The 19,658-nt window shown below is 41.4% G+C and overlaps 1 protein-coding gene across 7 annotated transcripts in view; it reads left to right on the top strand.

Moving 5' to 3' along the window:
• Positions 1 to 18,465, top strand: part of LOC124148000 — a 261,572-nt gene extending 243,107 nt beyond the window's left edge. For 3 of the 7 annotated variants that reach the window (XM_046518913.2, XM_046518914.2, XM_046518915.2), the window contains 9 exons: positions 9,563 to 9,657; positions 9,870 to 10,028; positions 11,456 to 11,593; positions 11,910 to 12,023; positions 13,778 to 13,891; positions 14,420 to 14,440; positions 16,658 to 16,795; positions 17,076 to 17,189; positions 18,017 to 18,465. In XM_046518913.2, the coding sequence (XP_046374869.2) occupies positions 9,563 to 9,657; positions 9,870 to 10,028; positions 11,456 to 11,593; positions 11,910 to 12,023; positions 13,778 to 13,891; positions 14,420 to 14,440; positions 16,658 to 16,795; positions 17,076 to 17,189; positions 18,017 to 18,141 (1,018 nt within the window). In that variant the 3' untranslated portion in view covers positions 18,142 to 18,465. The other 4 variants (XM_046518910.2, XM_046518916.2, XM_046518912.2 and 1 more) reach the window with 4 other exon arrangements.
• Positions 18,466 to 19,658: the final 1,193 nt, after the last annotated feature.

Here is a 19,658-nt window from a genome sequence, read left to right as displayed (position 1 = left end):
CCTCCATTCCTTCCTCCCATTTTCCTAACAACCACTATTTTCACCCACTATTGCTTCCTTAAATTACCCTGACTGAGATAGATTTGCTTTTGTTTTGTTTGTTTGTTGTTTAACGCCTCACTCAGCAATATTCCGGCTGTATGACGGCTGTCTGTAAATAATCGAATCTGGACCAGACAATCATGTGATTGACATCATGAGCATCGATCCACGGAATTTGGATACGATGATGACATGATGATATGATTCAGTTATTTTATGTATAAGTTAAAATATGAATACGAAAAACATAACTTTAACCAAGAGCATCTGTACACGTCAGACATGCACTTCCCCTTCTACTAGTACTACTTCTGCAATTGAAGACCCGTGTTCGATTCCCCACACGGGAACAATGTGTGAAGCCCATTTCTGGTGTCCTCTGCCGTGATAATGCTGAAATATTGCTAAAAGCGGTGTAGAACTATACTCACTCACTCAATTGTGGTATGCTACTACTACTACTACTACTACTACTACTACTACTACTACTACTACTACTATTTCCACTGCAACGTTGGCATATGTCAACTACGACATGTTCTTTGTTTTAGATCGCTTTGAGGAGCGAGGTCCAGGGATCAACGTTGGCGGCAATTATACCCCGATTTTATGAACGCTTCTTTGATAATGAAACTCGTAAATTTGTAAACATTAATCTGTATCACTTCGGGCTTTTCTCACAAATCAAGATGACACGATAATTGAAACACTGTTAAAAGCTGCGTTAATCGCAACTATTTATACTTCAGTGAAACAGGGCTATCTTCCTCTCTGTAGCATCGTTGCCACCATTGTGATTTTCCCCCTTGAAACCCAAATGTGGAGACATGTATATACGGCGAGGAGCTTTGACTGGCGGCGGCTGCAGCATACAGGGCTTCCCGCACGGGTTCTCGCAGCTAAAACTTATATTAATTATGACGAGTTTTTTAACTCTATTTTCAGATTCCGGGTTAAAATTGTTCCCCAGGAACCTATGCTCGTCGTAAGAAGGCGACGACATGGATCGGATGGTCAGGCTCGCTGACTTGGTTGATGCATGTCATCGTATCCCAATCGCGTGGACCGATGCTTAAGCTGTTGGATTATCACTTGATTGTCTGGTCCAGACTCGATTATTTACAGGCCGCCGTCACATAGTTGGAATATTGAGCCGTTAAACCACAAACAAACAAACAAACAAACAAACAAACAATATTTCAATTAAGAAAAACTATTCTTTTCAGTCATTATTTTTAATCCACCTTCTGGTAAAATATATCGACAACATATAACGTCATCCATTGCTTGCTGACATCATAGAAATTTCAAATCACGTTTTTGTTTCTGACGTGGGATTCGCAATATAAGACATGAATGGCAGGCTTGACATTATACACACGGCAGTCATATGGCAAAAGCAAGAGGTGACCAATTAATGTAATTTATTTTCTTGCTCTAGATTCCCTAAATCTCCACACAAGAAACAGATATGATCAGATAAAACTACTGGCGTTCCTCCCACATCAACCTAACTGGAATATTGTTAAAATCAGCGTTAAAACCAATTCACTCACTGGCAAAAAACTAAATGGTTACCCAAAAAATGGCATTGCGTCCGCTCATTTCTTCAACGGCGACGCGTGGCTCTGAGTGCTCAGCGTGGTCAAAGGGGGATAACCCTTGTTTTCTTTCGTTCATGCAATACCTGAACCGACGACAAGCCCTCAAGTCGATGTTAATATGTCCCAGTTAACGTGAGACGCGTCTCTTGTACTCATTATTAATCAACCACTTCTCAAACGTATACTCACACCATTCGAGAAAACATTATTTACCTTTTCTAAATTTTGCGATCTTTATTTGTCGCAACTGATAAAATAACTGAAGCGTACATAAAATACTCACAATAAAATTCAAAACGACATCGCTGGTTCCCAAGTGCTTACTCCATTCTGACCCCGTGACAGACCAGTACAACTTTCTTTATTCACACTAAACATACAAATGGTGGCTTATTCAATCGGGCGGATACATAAAAAGCACTCCGAGACCTCCGATGATGTTTCTGATGTTAATGGACTCTGATGATCGCTGTTACCAGATCCGGGATTCTGGGTAAGGCTATACACCACTCAAAAAAGGTAATGTACACACGAATGTTTTTATGTCAATATAGGACATGTATAAATGTCATGTGATGTGTTATTCAACTCCTTAAAGCAGTGTAGCTGCGCAATAACCTAGGGTGGGTTGTATATTGGATCGGGGGGTCAGGTTCGGTGACTTGGTTGATTGTATGTCATCGCATCTCAAATGCGTGGATCGATGCTGATGATGTCAGTCACTGGATTGTGTGGTCCAGATTCGATTATTTACATACCGCCGTCATGTAGCTGGTGTTAAACAAACAAACAAACAACACCGCCTCGTAAATCACAAAAAATGTTTCATCCTGTATGAAAAACCCACACAATTAAGGTGAGGTGAAATGAGGTTTAACGTAGCGTCCAAGATTATTGCACTTATATAGCGACGTGTCTGTGTGTGGCTGCTTGTGCCAGTACGGAGCAATGCTGGTTTTACAGTGCTATCCCAATGAGATACCATGCCGCAGTTTAACAGGAATACCCCAGACTGACTCCGAGTCGACATTCGTTGTTTTAGCCCCTTCATGCCGAGCGCCAGACAGGGTAACAATAGTACCATCTTTAAAAGTCTTTTTTGTGGCTAGGCGATTGAACCACCGACCTTCTTCTTTCCGGCAGACAAAACAATTGTCTTGGCGGAAGAAAGAAGACTTTAATTCCTATCTGCCATTATGTCGATAGACAGTATTAACATTAATGCAAAGCAAAGCTGGCGCAAACACGAAAGTATCCTAAAAACGCTACACTTTGTCTATACTATGAAAGTCTTTTAGGGCCAGTTTGGTTATTTACCTTTCTTGAAATTTCAAAACACGGAGTTGAAGTTGAAGATACATTAGTTGAATGTATTGAGCTCACGGAACCTTGTTGGGCCAGTTGTTTTTTATTTTCTTCTTGAATTTTAACATACGAAGCTAAAATTTAGTCTACTTAGCATCTTGAAAATTCAACTTAGCATCTTGAAATCACGGGATACATACGTTGAAATTATAAGTTAGAATCCTAAAATTTAAACTTATTATATTGACATTTTCAGGATCATTTAGTTGAAATTTCAGCTCAGTATGTATCTTGTCATTTCAATAAAAAATGATAAACAAAAAGCCCTCAAAGGCTTCAATAGAAATTTCAAGATGCTATGTTGAAATTCCAACTAAGTATCTTGAAATTTCAATATAGCATCTTGAAATTGCAACTTAATGCTCAATTGAATGCATTGTGGGTAGTTAATACCAGACAAAAAAAATCAAACTATTTTAAGTATTTTGAGAAATTGGAGAAAAAGAAATCTTACATTAATCGATAAAATAAAAATGATGAAAAAAACATTAACACTTTCTACTCCTGTGCATATCTTCACGGCCGTGACTCACCCCCAAAGTCTTTTACTGATAAACTAGAGAGAATCGTATGCAATTTCCTTTGGAATAGCAAACCTGACAAGATTAAGAGTGTACAAGGCAAATAGGAATCTTATTGACTCACTGAAGATTTCAACTATTAATGATATTGTGGAAACAAATTTACAGTTACCCGAGCGTGTCCCAATTAAAGATTTTGCCTTATTGGGAGCCAATATTGAAAACATATTTCACTGTTATTAACCCAGTTGGGAAAATGCTTTCTATTCGTGGAAGAGATGGAGATCTCGCCAGAAAACTGATCAACTACATTTAGAAAAGATATCATTTGAACCACTCTGGCAAAACCACCAGGGGAAGAGAATATAATTATGGATATCAACTACTTTATTATGAGGAAAAACAACGTTTCGGAGTATATACCTACTACTTAATCATATGTGCCTGTAAGTACAACAAAAGTAATAAAATAACAAAGGTGGAAACTTAACAAGGGAAGTCAACAGTTACTTGTCTCTGGAAGGTGATTTGCAATGGACAAATGAAAGCCAGCACTTGACAGTTAATAAGCGCTGATATCAGTTTTCATACCCACATTCTACTTTCCATAATTGGTACACTAAGGAGTATTTACACAATTAAAAAAAATCTTTGCAATGATGAAAGTATACTTCCCTTGTTTCCCTTGTTCCCAGTGTTTTTAAGGAAACATTTAATGCCATGGGCACTTTTCTAAAGTATGAAAGTTCATTAAGAATATCTCCCGATCCTGGAGAAATACTCTCAACGACGCAAATGCTGTAATAAAGATTATGGGAATTAATAAGGTGCCGAACATTTTGATTACTCATGAAATATGAAACATATGCCCCAGTTTGCTATAGGGAAGATTTGGCAAATGTCATCATGCTTTTGAATAATATATATTTTTTATATATTTAAATATAGATTTATTCATCAAAAAGTAAAGACCAAAATGTAACTATAACACATGAAAATAGTAGATGTAAACCTGTAAAGGAATTTGATAATGTGTTGGCATTTAGTGGTAGACAGGAAACCCTACACCCTTCGATACTTGTAGACAGGAGACCCTGCACCCCTCGATACCGGTACACCGTAAACCCTACCCCCTCCTATACCGGTAGACAGGAGACCCTACACCCAACTATACCAATGGACAGGAGACCCTGCACCCCTCGATACCGGTAGACAGGGGACCCTACACCCAACTATACCAATGGACAGGAGACCCTGCACCCCTCGATACCGGTAGACAGGGGACCCTACACCCAACTATACCAATGGACAGGAGACCCTACACCCTTCGATACTTGTAGACAGGAGACCCTACACCCTTCGATACTTGTAGACAGGAGACCCTACACCCCTCGATACCGGTACACCGGAAACCCTACCCCCTCCTATACCGGTAGACAGGAGACCCTACACCCAACTATACCAATGGACAGGAGACCCTATACCCTTCGATACTGGTAGACATGAAACGCTACACCCTTCGATACTGGTAGACAGGAGACCCTACACCCTTCGATACTGGTAGACAGGAAACCCTACACCCTTCGATACTGGTAGACATGAAACGCTACACCCTTCGATACTGGTAGACAGGAGACCCTACACCCTTCGATACTGGTAGACAGGAAACCCTACACCCTTCGATACCTGTAGACATGAAACCCTACACCCTTCGATACCTGTAGACATGATCCCCGGCAGGTAGGGGGATCTCTACACCCGCCAATCCCCGGTAGGTAGGGGGATCTCTACACCCGCCAATGCCCGGTAGGTAGGGGGATCTCTACACCCGCCAATACCCAGTAGGTAGGGGAGTCTCCATATCTGCAGATACCCGGTAGGTAGGAAGTCTCTTTACCCGCAGAATCCCAGTAGCTAGGGGGTCTCTTCACCCGCAGATACGCGGTAGGTAAAGATCTCCACCCCCACAGATACCTGGTAGCCAGAAGAAATTGAGAGAACAAACACAAGCGCACAGATAAACAACTAAAAGTAAGCTGTGTTGTGAAAATATTCCTTCTGAAGATGTTTATGGTGTCACCTGTCGATTCCCAGATTGAAACAATATGTTAACCCAGAAATCTGTACGTAAAAGAACTTAGTGAGAAACCAACAAACAACCAACAAATGTATAACAAAAGTTCACTTGGTTTACAAATCAATAAAAATTACTGCACATTAATTACAGCAGCAGTACACAGTGGATTGGTTGTACGCTATTTAATGACAGCACATAATATGTCGTTATCAGGCTTTATCTGTGATAACACACTAAAGGTCGTTATCTGGTTTTATCTGTGATAACAAACCAAAAGTCGTTTTCAGACTTTATCTGTGATAACAAACCAAAGGTCATTATCATTTATGTATTTGTGATAACAAACCAAAAGTCGTAATCAGGCTTTATCTGTGATAACAAACCAAAAGTCGTTATCAGGCTTTATCTGGGATAACACACCAACGGTCGTTATCGGGCTTTATATGTCATAAGACACCAACGGTCGTTATCAAGCTTTATCTATGATAACAAACCATAGGGCGTCATTGGGCTTTATCTGTGATAACAAACTAAAGGTCGTTATCAGGTTTTATATGTGATAACAAACCAAAAGTCGTTATCAGGCTTTATGTATGATAACAAACTAAAGGTCATTATCAGGCTTCATCTGTGATAACACACCAACGGTCGTTATCGGGCTTTATCTGTGATAACACACCAACGGTCGTTATCAAGCTTTATCTGTGATAACACACTAAAGGTCGTTATCGGGCTTTATCTGTGATAACAAACCAAAAATCGTTATCAGGCTGTATCTATGATAACAAACCAAAGGGCGTCATTAGGCTTTATCTGTGATAACAAACTAAAGGTCGTTATCAGGCTTTATCTGTGATAACAAACCAAAAGTCAGTATTAGATTTCTTTCGGACCAACTAGCTTTGCATTGGAGGTCAGCATGAAGCATATTATTCAAATTTGTTATTGATGTACCGTAAGATAATCCGTTCATTAGGACCTACCTTACTATATATCGACAACACAGTCCAATATATCTACGTTAGACGTCGTCAAACATGTATGAAAGGTCATGGTTCCATTGGCGACAGATTGAACATAACTGGATGTGGTCAATAAAATATTTACATACCAATTGAATGAAGTCATATTATTCGCACTCTGTCCTCAACACTCTGTGCCAACCACCCACATCCTGCAGAAGCAGGTAAGACGCCAGGTATGCAATCTTGTGCGGGTCTTACCAGGTGAGATGTTTTCCCTTGTTCTGTGACTATTTCGTATACTCCTGGCGTTGTTTAGAAGTGAATTACATACATGTATCTTTACTATGTCTTTGATTTTGTATCTCATATTTTACATATAATTGATTGTGTTATGGAAAGGTTCTGTTTAAACATCTATTATATTTCAGCTAGGAATGGATGTTTCGTATCGTGTCCGGTTTGGTACATTGTTATTATGACTTTATGCTGTTAACCACTAGGTACCTTTATGGTACCTTCATTTAAGTACCTTTCATTCCAGTAGGCAATAGTGTTACTGAGTGAGGGAGTGACTTACTTTTTAGACCCTTTTAACATTATTCCAACACTATCATAGTGGTTAACACCACGTGGTTAGGACTCATATGTTGGAGGAAAGTCATAAGAGAACCAAGACGTAGGGACTTGTTCTTTCAGCATGGTGCTGACAAACCAAACATCATCATTGTCGGAATCTTGGATTTGAACCTCAGATCTTCGGATCCTTGCGCGACGCAACTCTAAACATCGATTTGTTGCGCCTAGGAACATAGAGTGGATTGTCGTGTGAGAGGCGACTTACATTGAGCTGGTGGTCAGGCTTGTAAGTGTCGTGTGAGAGGCGACTTACAATGAACTGGTGGTCAGGCTTGATGAGTGTCGTATGAGAGGCGACTTACATTGAACTGGTGGTCAGGCTTGTAAGTGTCGTGTGAGAGGCGACTTACAATGAACTGGTGGTCAGGCTTGATGAGTGTCGTATGAGAGGCGACTTACGTTGAACTGGTGGTCAGGCTTGATGAGCGTAGTATTAGAGGCGACTTACATTGAACTGGTGGTCAGGCTTGATGAGCGTAGTATTAGAGGCGACTTACGTTGAACTGGTGGTCAGGCTTGATGAGCGTAGTATGAAAGGCGATTTACATTGAACTGGTGGTCAGGCTTGATGAGTGTCGTATGAGAGGCGATTACATTGAACTGGAGGTCAGGCTTGATGAGCGTAGTATGAGAGGCGACTTACAATGAACTGGTGGTCAGGCTTGATGAGTGTCGTGTGAGAGGCGATTACATTGAACTGGTGGTCAGGCTTGATGAGCGTAGTATGAGAGGCGACTTACATTGAACTGGTGGTCAGGCTTGATGAGTGTCGTATGAGAGGCGACTTACATTGAACTGGTGGTCAGGCTTGATGAGCGTAGTATGAAAGGCGATTTACATTGAACTGGTGGTCAGGCTTGATGAGTGTCGTATGAGAGGCGATTACATTGAACTGGAGGTCAGGCTTGATGAGCGTAGTATGAGAGGCGACTTACAATGAACTGGTGGTCAGGCTTGATGAGTGTCGTGTGAGAGGCGATTACATTGAACTGGTGGTCAGGCTTGATGAGCGTAGTATGAGAGGCGACTTACATTGAACTGGTGGTCAGGCTTGATGAGTGTAGTATTAGAGGCGACTTACATTGAACTGGTGGTCAGGCTTGATGAGCGTAGTATGAGAGGCGACTTACATTGAACTGGTGGTCAGGCTTGATGAGTGTAGTATGAGAGGCGATTACATTGAACTGGAGGTCAGGCTTGATGAGTGTCGTATGAGAGGCGATTACATTGAACTGGAGGTCAGGCTTGATGAGTGTAGTATGAGAGGCGATTACATTGAACTGGAGGTCAGGCTTGATGAGTGTCGTGTGAGAGGCGATTACATTGAACTGGAGGTCAGGCTTGATGAGTATAGTATGAGAGGCGACTTACATTGAACTGGTGGTCAGGCTTGATGAGCGTAGTATTAGAGGCGACTTACATTGAACTGGTGGTCAGGCTTGATGAGTGTAGTATTAGAGGCGACTTACATTGAACTGGTGGTCAGGCTTGATGAGTGTAGTATTAGAGGCGACTTACATTGAACTGGTGGTCAGGCTTGATGAGTGTAGTATTAGAGGCGACTTACATTGAACTGGTGGTCAGGCTTGATGAGCGTAGTATTAGAGGCGACTTACATTGAACTGGTGGTCAGGCTTGATGAGCGTAGTATGAGAGGCGACTTACATTGAACTGGTGGTCAGGCTTGATGAGTGTCGTGTGAGAGGCGTCTTACATTGAACTGGTGGTCAGGCTTGATGAGTGTCGTGTGAGAGGCGTCTTACATTGAACTGGTGGTCAGGCTTGATGAGTGTCGTATGAGAGGCGACTTACATACTTACGACCGGTTGTTATTACACGTATCGGACAATAAACATACTCACCAACAACTTTCAAGTCGATCCGATGAATCTTGGAGGCCATATTTGGCCCTGTCACCATGTCGAATAATGCAGGATAATCAACCTTAAAACGTTCATGACTGTTTCTGCAAACAAAGGTTTGCTTCTTTGGCTGACACAGGCTTCCTTCTTTGGTTGTTCCGTTCAAAAATATTTCTAACAATTTGTTAACTTCCACGCAAGGAAGGATGCTCAAACAAATGTTAAATGTTTGAGTTATCGAACCAAATTATTTAAGTCTTGACTTGGAAATATCAAGTGATGGGGCTGTTCTGCGAGCAATTGGAGGAGCATTTCATTTCTTTGCAGCAGTTACTTGGAAAGTCCGGGTACCAAAGGACACCTAATGACGTATTTCTTTCAATGAGTACTTCAATGACGTATTAAAATCTGTTTGGCTGCTCTGCGTTTAACACCTTTATCTCCATGGAGGTTAAGTCTTGTTGTTTTTCTATTTTTTTCTCTGTTTCAGAATGAGCGCGACCACCTTGTGCGCAGCTGTGTTCATTGCCGTCATGGCAACTTGTGTGATCTGCCAGCATCCACCTGAACTGACCCGCTTGGATGGTGAGTTCCACTGCCTGTTTCTTGTTTCCTTTTTTAAAATGTTGGTTAATATACTCAAAAGGGGATATTGACATGGGGATTAGAATGTCCTTGCTCTGGGGCCCCTATGCTCTACTTCACATTGTCGAGTGAATCAATGCCCACAAGCTGTACATGATCCTTACCTTTCCTGTGGATTTAAAAGTTATCTATTGCAAGCATGTATGTTCCAGTTTTCGTTCGGGCCACTCTGAGTGATGACAAACAGACGTGTTACCTAGCTGATGGGACACCGCACGCCCGTCATCTCCAGTTCTCAATCCCCGATATACAGCCCTGTGTGTTCCTCAAGTGTACCATCCGGGGACTGCAGGTGTTCTGGAGACACAGCGGTAGGTGTCACATTCCCGATGAGGTCATTATGATATATACAGCCAGGTGTTCTAAAAACAGATTGGTAGATATTACACATACGAGAGTGTCATTATGATATATAATAGCTAAGTGTTCTGAAGAGAGTGATAGATATTACACATACGAGTGTGTCATTATGATATATACACCCAGGTGTTCTGGAGACAGAGTGGTCAGGCCCAAAAAGGCTTCTTACATAGGTACAACGCGCCTTCTTGAAATTGTCCATCCCCAAAGCCTTCCATGTTCACACAATGGCGCATAGTTTTAATTAGTCATAATTAATTAATAGCCGCCGAACACTATTAAATTCTATTTTACTAGTAGTTAACCATGTGCTTCCCCTGACAGTTACTGCCAATACAACAGCCTATACAGCGGTAGGTATCACACACAAGCCTGGACCACCATGATATATACAGCGCCGTGTGTTCCTGAAGTGTATCACACACCATTCTTAATTGTAATTACTGGCCTTGTGACAAAACTATAACAAAATCATCTCCAATCGAACTATTGGTGTAGGTATATTGCGGTTGTATGTTTGGTTATAGGTCGAACTATTGGGTATAAAACATTTGTTTAATGGGTACATGACTGTCGATTCTGTAGAAAGGATACATTGATGTCTAGATATGGAGGTACGTGGCCTTGTACTTGTGTACAGCGCACAGGTCACAGGTCAGGCGAAGTTGGTCGTGGAGAGTCCTCGGATGGGTGACCGTGTTTGCAGCTTGACTCCTAAGAGCTGAATCTTGGGCTTCGCTCCTATCCACGTTAAAGCCCATGACGTTTCATTGGACAGGTGACTTTGTTCACCCAGTGAATGAGCACGCGGTAAGATGAGATGGTGATGTGGCTGTTAATGTTCTAGCGCCTCGCAGGTAGCTTGATGGAACTGAGAATGCGACATCGAGTAATCAATTGACGAAGTGATAATAATGCCGCTCTTCCAACATACATTGCATGTGGAGTTATGCGCTTTACAAGCGGACTATCAGTAACTATCCGACAATAAAAGCCAAACAGATAAAAAGTCACACATCCAATCTTCTGTACTTGAGTTTCCACTGCAAACTTCTACTGGGTGCCCTTTAAGACCTGGGTTAGAATAGGTCTAAGCAACCGATGCTTGTAAGTGTCAGATGGTCAGACTCGCTGACTTGGCTGATGCATTTCATGATAACCCAATTGCGAAGATCAATGTTCGTGGCTTCAATCCCTGGATTGTCTGATCCAGACTCAGTTATCTACAGACCATCGTCATGTAGCTGTAATATTGTCGTAATGGGGCGTTAAGGAAACAAACAAACAAATTTCGACTGGATAAACTTCAGACGCAGAATCTTCACAACGCAGCTAATAACATAGGAATGTTCTACTTATATTCTTTTTGACGTTGCAGGTTGTGAGTATGAAGGGGCGTGTGTGCCCCGGCAGGGTGTGGTGACTGTTGGGTGCCGGCGGTATACGTGTTCCTTATACAACTACAAGAAACCCAACGGGACAAGAGTAGTGACGTCATTCTCACCACAACCACACGGTAACATATTACTTCTTAAGTTAAGGTCACACAATTTGTAATGTGTGTGTCTTTTTATAAACTGTTTGCTGTTGCCTGAGTCTACATAGGGTGCATTTGATTAATTCATCTCTTGAACACTTATTATTGTGTTTACCAATGAAGTTGAAGTTGTATTTTTCGCATCTCGGGCGATTAGGCAATGAAAATTATTCTTTTAGTTTCGGTGTTTTAACACGTAAGAAAACAACCTGTGTACAACGTATAACTTATCTTTATCGATCCAGTGTACATCAACGTCTTCACCGATCCATTCATTCCATGTTTTCATCGACAGAGGCCTGCCCTGACGGAGACGTGTGTCGCGACCTGGGATACGAGAGACGGGTAGATCCCTGTACCACCCTAAAGTGCAAGGTACCCGGGGAACCACTCGAGGAAATCAAACAGGGTAGGCTGAACGTCTCATCCACCCGAAATCAGATTCGTACTGGTGATTGGGAAAGGTTGACGATACTTTCGGACATGTACCTCTATCGATACCATGACTTTACTTACTCTACTTTGTCTTAACCGACCCTATGTACATCAGTGTCTTTACCGACCATGTGTACATCAGTGTCTTCACCAACACTATGTACATCCACGTATACCATGCCTTCACTGACACTATGTACATCCACGTATACCATGCCTTCACTGACACTATGTACATCCACGTATACCGTGCCTTCACTGACACTATGTACATCCACGTATACCATGCCTTCACTGACACTATGTACATGCACGTGTACCGTGCGTTCACTGACACTATGTACATCCACGTATTCCGTGCCTTCACTGACACTATGTACATGCACGTGTACCGTGCGTTCACTGACACTATGTACATCCACGTATACCGTGCGTTCACTGACACTATGTACATCCACGTTTACCATGCCTTCACTGACACTATGTACATCCACGTATTCCGTGCCTTCACTGACACTATGTACATCCACGTATACCATGCCTTCACTGACACTATGTACATCCACGTATACCATGCCTTCACTGACACTATGTACATCCACGTATACCATGCCTTCACTGACACTATGTACATGCACGTGTACCGTGCGTTCACTGACACTATGTACATCCACGTATTCCGTGCCTTCACTGACACTATGTACATGCACGTGTACCGTGCGTTCACTGACACTATGTACATGCACGTGTACCGTGCGTTCACTGACACTATGTACATCCACGTATTCCGTGCCTTCACTGACACTATGTACATCCACGTATACCGTGCCTTCACTGACACTATGTACATCCACGTAAACCATGCCTTCACTGACACTATGTACATGCACGTGTACCGTGCGTTCACTGACACTATGTACATCCACGTGTACCGTGCCTTCACTGACACTATGTACATCCACGTATACCATGCCTTCACTGACACTATGTACATGCACGTGTACCGTGCCTTCACTGACACTATGTACATCCACGTATACCGTGCCTTCACTGACACTATGTACATCCACGTATACCATGCCTTCACTGACACTATGTACATGCACGTGTACCGTGCGTTCACTGACACTATATACATCCACGTGAACCGTGCCTTCACTGACACTATGTACATCCACGTATACCATGCCTTCACTGACACTATGTACATCCACGTATTCCATGCCTTCACTGACACTATGTACATCCACGTATTCCGTGCCTTCACTGACACTATGTACATCCACGTATACCGTGCCTTCACTGACACTATGTACATCCACGTATACCATGCCTTCACTGACACTATGTACATCCACGTATTCCATGCCTTCACTGACACTATGTACATCCACGTATTCCATGCCTTCACTGACACTATGTACATCCACGTGTACCGTGCCTTCACTGACACTATGTACATCCACGTGTACCGTGCCTTCACTGACACTATGTACATCCACGTATTCCGTGCCTTCACTGACACTATGTACATCCACGTATACCATGCCTTCACTGACACTATGTACATCCACGTATTCCATGCCTTCACTGACACTATGTACATCCACGTATTCCATGCCTTCACTGACACTATGTACATGCACGTATTCCATGCCTTCACTGACACTATGTACATCCACGTGTACCGTGCGTTCACCAACATGCATTCCATGTTTTCATCGACAGAGGCCTGCCCTGACGGAGAGGTGTGTCGCGACCTGGGATACGAGAGACGGGTAGATCCCTGTACCACCCTAAAGTGCAAGGTCCCCGGGGAACCACTCGAGGAAATCAAACAAGGTAGGCTGAACTTCTCATCCACCTGGTTTTTATTGGTTCGTTTAGGTCCGAAACTTTGGAAACATGTCGATTCGTTCGGATAGGTCGATATAAATACAAAATATTGATAAAACATTTTAAAGTAGCATAATATGCTATTACATACGTATTAAAATTGTAATACACAACAGAAAATAGTATTAAAAAATAATTAAAAAAACACATCAATATGGATCATCGGCCTACAAACATTTTTCGGTTCTGAAGTGTACAACCCATTCTTTATTACGCCGTTTTTCTAGTTTTGTCAGCACCATACCCGTGCTCGACGGTTTGCGAGGCGTGTGAGAAATGCATCCCTTAGGGCTTTTCTCCCACAGTAAGCTGACATGCCCTGATGTAACTGGAATACTGTTAAAAGCGGCGTTAAACCTATTTTCCCACTCCTTAATAACACACAAGCCTCAGTTGCGAGATTTGTTTCCCATACCATTCCGGTGACTGTTTAGTTTGTTAGTGGAGTCCTATTTATCCCGTTTATGGTTTCAGATTGCCAAGCGATTGTACCTGGTACGTGAATTTAAACCTTTTCCGACAAACTAGTATATGACTTGTAGTAGTAGTAGTTTTCAAAACTAAAAACATCACGTATACTGCTTCATTTACTTTACTTTACTTTACTTTACTTTACTTTACTTTACTTTACTTTACTTTACTTTACTTTACTTTACTTTACTTTACTTTACTTTACTTTACTTTACTTTACTTTACTTCGCCTCCGTGGTCTAGTGGTAGGGCGTCCGCCCGGAGAGCGATCATACCAAAATACGTTCAAAGATGGTACGTGTTGTTATCGTGTCTGACGCCCGGCATTAAGGGGCTAAAATAAGGACTGGTCGGCTCGGAGTCAGTATACTGTGTCTGAGTGGGGTATTCATGTTGAACTGCGGCATGGCACTATAAATCGGCATCAGTCCGGACTAGTACAAGCAGCCACACACACACGCGCGTGCATGCACGTCGCTAAATAAGTGCAATAATCTTGGACCCGACGTTAAACCCCATTTCACCTCACTTCGCCTTATTACAAGACGCTTTATAAGACTTCCAGCATATCCTGCGAAGAAATATACATCTTTTATTTTAATTTATAGACATTATTGATTTTATTAAATCTTATTATATTTTATTTCATCTCATCTTATCGCATTTTTATATTATTTAATTATCTTATCTTGTCGTATCTGGACCCCCTCCATGGTATAGCGGTAGAGCGCCGCCAGGGGAGCGGAAGATCCGGGGTTCAGTCCCTGGCCGCTTAATACCAACAGACGTTAGAAGAAGGTACTTGTTGTTACCTTGTCTGGCGCTCGGCATTGAGGGGCTATTCATGTTAAACTGCGGCATGGTATCTCTGTGGGCTAGCACTATATATCGGCATCAGTCCGAACCAGTACAAGCAGCCACACACACAAACACGTGCATGCACGTCGCAATATAAGGCAATAATCTTATCTTATCTTACAAACGGACAAACGGGATATAGCTGTTTATCATATAATGAGTAGGTTTCTCGGCAGGATAAAGCCAACGGATAAAAACGATATCCGTTGGGGTCATATGCGGATAGAGATGCAAATATCAAAAGTCAAGTAGGGACTACTTTCACTGTTTATAAACAAACATGGCGTCGCCCCCGTCATTCGGCGATCGAGTCAGAATTAACAATCGGGAATCTGGATGAACTCGGAGATAATTGCTATCATTATCAAAAGAACAGTCTGATGTACTTAAAAGCAGTGTCTAACTGTGAAGTAGATAAGGCATTTTATAAGTTTTGGCAACTTTGGAGATATAAATTTCGAAACAATTTTGCGAGGGCACGAGGCCTAGCCATGCGGGATCAGTAGCCATATCTGTGCTTGTAGACCTCTGCGGCTTGAAACCTCCTCCACAAATTAAAACAGTTGGATTTGGCTGAAATATGTTTGAAATGTAACCTTGTTTCGTTTTGTCACTGTGTGTACATCTGATTGCACTTCTTAACGTTATGACAGGACAGACAGACTATTAACAACGTCTGACCGTGGCCGTGACGTCTCATATACTAGGGTTAGAGTAGCTTCCCTTTGACTAAGGGCAGTTACTCTAGCGGACAGACCGATGGATTGCCGCGAAAGGCAATTAAAAACAATTGTTGTTTTGCGTATATGTTGCTTCGCCACTGTATAAGAAACATATTTCAGTTGGAACTATATTGGCTACTGTCACTGTCCGACTGACACATCACTTACCCTGTGACGTAATAAATATTAATGCGCGCATTCCAGGAAAACTCGTAATGTTTGTAAGAGAGGGAAAGCGATTTTGAAGCACAGAATTAAGGAATGACATTATATGATAAAGAGGTTATCACGCTTGTGTGTTTGGGGATGGTAAATATCCTGTATTAAGAATAAACACTATGTATTTAGCTCGCCAAGGCTCGCTAAATACAATGTTAATTCCTAATGCAGGATATTTACCATCCCCAAACACAATCGCGTGATAACCTCTATATGTCAGTATGTGTAGCGCGTTTTGTATGTATTCTGAAAAATATTTGAGTTACTGGACAGGGCAGTTGACATGCACATAACACCTCCGACATTTCGTTTATGTCGTTCTCCTTCGCTTATTCCTATTCAAACGGACATTACAAATTTTAATATACCATGATAACCATATAGACACGGCACATTCATTTTTCATATCCACTGACACGTTCATTTTTCATGTCAACTGAAGTTTGCGATTGCAAAACCGAGGACGGGACGTGCTATGCCAAGGGAGACAACTATAACAATGACTGCGGAACTGCTGTGTGTACCGATATCGGCGGTGGCAAACACGCTTTCAAACCAGGGCCGAGCGTGAGCTTGCAAGGTAACGTGACATTTCATTTTTACTACAAACTCATTGATGTTTTATCTTCCAAACGATGAAGTGTGATAATGGCTGTTATTAGCCCACCGTAACCATTAAATAGTAGCATTTAAAATAATTTTTCGATTATTTTCACATGCAACTAGCCTCTGTGTGTCACATGCAAGTTTAGTATCAATGCAGGTCAAGGGTTTGCGTTTAATCTCAGCACTTGTCTCTGAGAAAAGGTGAAAACTTACAATTATATTACTTTCTGTGGTTGATATTACTTTCTAATCAGACTGCACGACTCCGGAGGGCGTGTGTATACGCAGCTTCAGAGCGGCCCACCTGAACGTCCACACCTGCAAGAAGTACATGTGTATCCGAGGTTCCGTCCTGCCACCACAAACCTGTGAGTACTGATGCCTGTATGTAGCGGAATATGTCGAGTGCACCCGAATGTTCAGTCACATAATGGTAGCGGAATAAGTCGATTGCACCCGAATGTTTAGAGTCACATGATGGTTGCGGAAAAGCCAAGTGCACCTTAGTAGCGGAATATACCGAGTGTACCCATATGTATGTGGACATTCCCCACAACTCTTATCATTCCTTGGCAAGCCAAAAGGTGAATCCGGTCTATAACTTGGTTTCCTCCTCGCACAAATGGACAGAGCGAATAAAGTAGTAAACTACCACACCTATGCTTTATAAGTATACATGGATATTCTCTCCCTCAGCGACTATGTTGTTGTACAGTAAGTTGTATCAATGTTGTATATGATGTTACTGAGGCTGATGTTCTCGCCCTCAGCGACTATGTTGTTGTACAGTAAGGTGTATCAATGTTGTATATGATGTTACTTAGGCTGATATTCTCGCCCTCAGCGACTATGTTGTTGTACAGTAAGGTGTATCAATGTTGTATATGATGTTACTGAGGCTGATATTCTCGCCCTCAGCGACTATGTTGTTGTACAGTAAGTTGCATCAATGTTGTATATGGTGTAAGTGAGGCTGATATTCTCGCCCTCAGTAACTATGTTGTTGTGCAGTAAATTATATAAATGTTGTAACTGTTTTAAAGGAGGCTGATATTGTCGCCTGCAGCAACAATGACGTTGTACACTAAGCTATAGCTACTGCATTGTTGTAATTGTTTTTAAGGAGGCTAATATTCTATGACGTTATACAGTAAGCTACAGCAATGTTGACTTTGTTGTTAATGTTCTTCTGCAGTGTGCTACAAGGATGGCCGGTGTCAGGCTGGTGTGCGACATGAGGTTATCAATGGACAACCTTGTTCGTGTAGAGTCAACATCCGCAGCGGCCGGGAGGAATGGGGGTGTGGACTGTTTAAATAGTCATTTTGCTTGACAGTCAGACAGGGATCACAGTTGAAGTACAACTCTAAAGTACTCATATAGCTTTAATTGAAACGAAAGCTGTGATGTCCTGCTGTAATACAACGGAAGAAAATACCTGTTTACTTTATACCGTCTGACTGTTTTATCGTTTTCTCCCTTTCTTCCGCTATGTTTCGTTGCCGGAGCATTATTCATAAATAAGTCAAGATTACTTCATGAAACAATGTGTATCAAGCAAGAGCTAAACATATTCCTTTTGCTAATCAGGAGTTTTGGAAACTGTTACCATTTTATTTTCAATAAAAAGAATGTATGTTTAAATGAAGGCAATGTTATTTTTGGAGTATTACACATAAACCCTTCAATATCTATGCAGGAAACATTGTATACACATAAGGCAGCTCAACTGGTGGCTTATGCTGAATGGGAATTTGAGAACGTTCTACTTTCTTTGCATTTTCAAAGCAACAAATCAGACTTATGTTCAAATGCCCGCTAAGACGAATTTCCGAGCATTATTCATGAACCGTTTTGTTCACGAAAGGGCCCCGCCCTTAAAGGTATTTTTGCAGTTTTTGTCCGAACGTCATCAAATGGAAACACGTTGCTGTCATAATGCAAAAAATAATGAGTGAGGTTTAACGCAGCTTTGAACAGTATTTCAGTTATATCACGACATGTCAGCTTAATGTAGGAGGAAAGCCCCAAGTGATGCAGGTCTCAGAGCAATCTCATTAAAATCAGATCTTTGTTCTCGCTTAATTTAATTAAGAGGGAAATATCATTTATTAATATCACTGATTTAGAAGACGCCAATGGTTGTATAACATAAATACCCCCTAAAGATTTCACCTATAATGTTATAACAAGTTTTGAAGTTTTGAATGCCATTTATCAATATTAAAGGAATGACATTTAATGTAGATGCTGTATGCCAACTGAAGTAGGTTGATAGCAATGTATCCCACCTAATAAAATAATATGCACTTTGTGTGATTTAAAAGACATCAGTGACGAATATCAATATATTTACATTCGTGTCATGTTTGTAGTAAATTACAATGACTGGCGAATTTTCACGTCACAGTTCTCATGACAGAACAAACAGTGATGGGATTATCCTCTTTCCATATACCGGGACAAAATATGCCCAATATATTTATTTGTATTTATGTTGTCAATAACTAAGTGTCATAACCTGTCAAAAGTTGTCTTGTTTTAATTATCTTAACAGAATACATGCAATTATAGCACAAGATACAGTCATATCGAAGGCATGTCCATATTGAGACCCATTTGCTAAACATGTTATTACATGTACATTATTTTAAATGTTCAAAAATGATGCTTACTTTAATCGTGACTGTTTCAATTAATGACATTCTTTATGGTATAAATGGCAAATTAGGTTAGCATTTCTTATGTTAGTTTGCTTTTTATATATAAAAAGAAGTCTAAGCGATTTGTGATGAAATACGACAGGGATAGATTTATTTAGCCTGTCTAAGTTATTT

This window comes from Haliotis rufescens, unplaced genomic scaffold (assembly GCF_023055435.1).
Source record: "Haliotis rufescens isolate VD_foot unplaced genomic scaffold, xgHalRufe1.0.p SCAF_18, whole genome shotgun sequence".
NCBI classification, from domain to species: Eukaryota; Metazoa; Mollusca; class Gastropoda; order Lepetellida; family Haliotidae; genus Haliotis; species Haliotis rufescens.
Note: the sequence above shows the minus strand (reverse complement) of the source record. Positions and strands in the feature narration are given on the sequence as shown.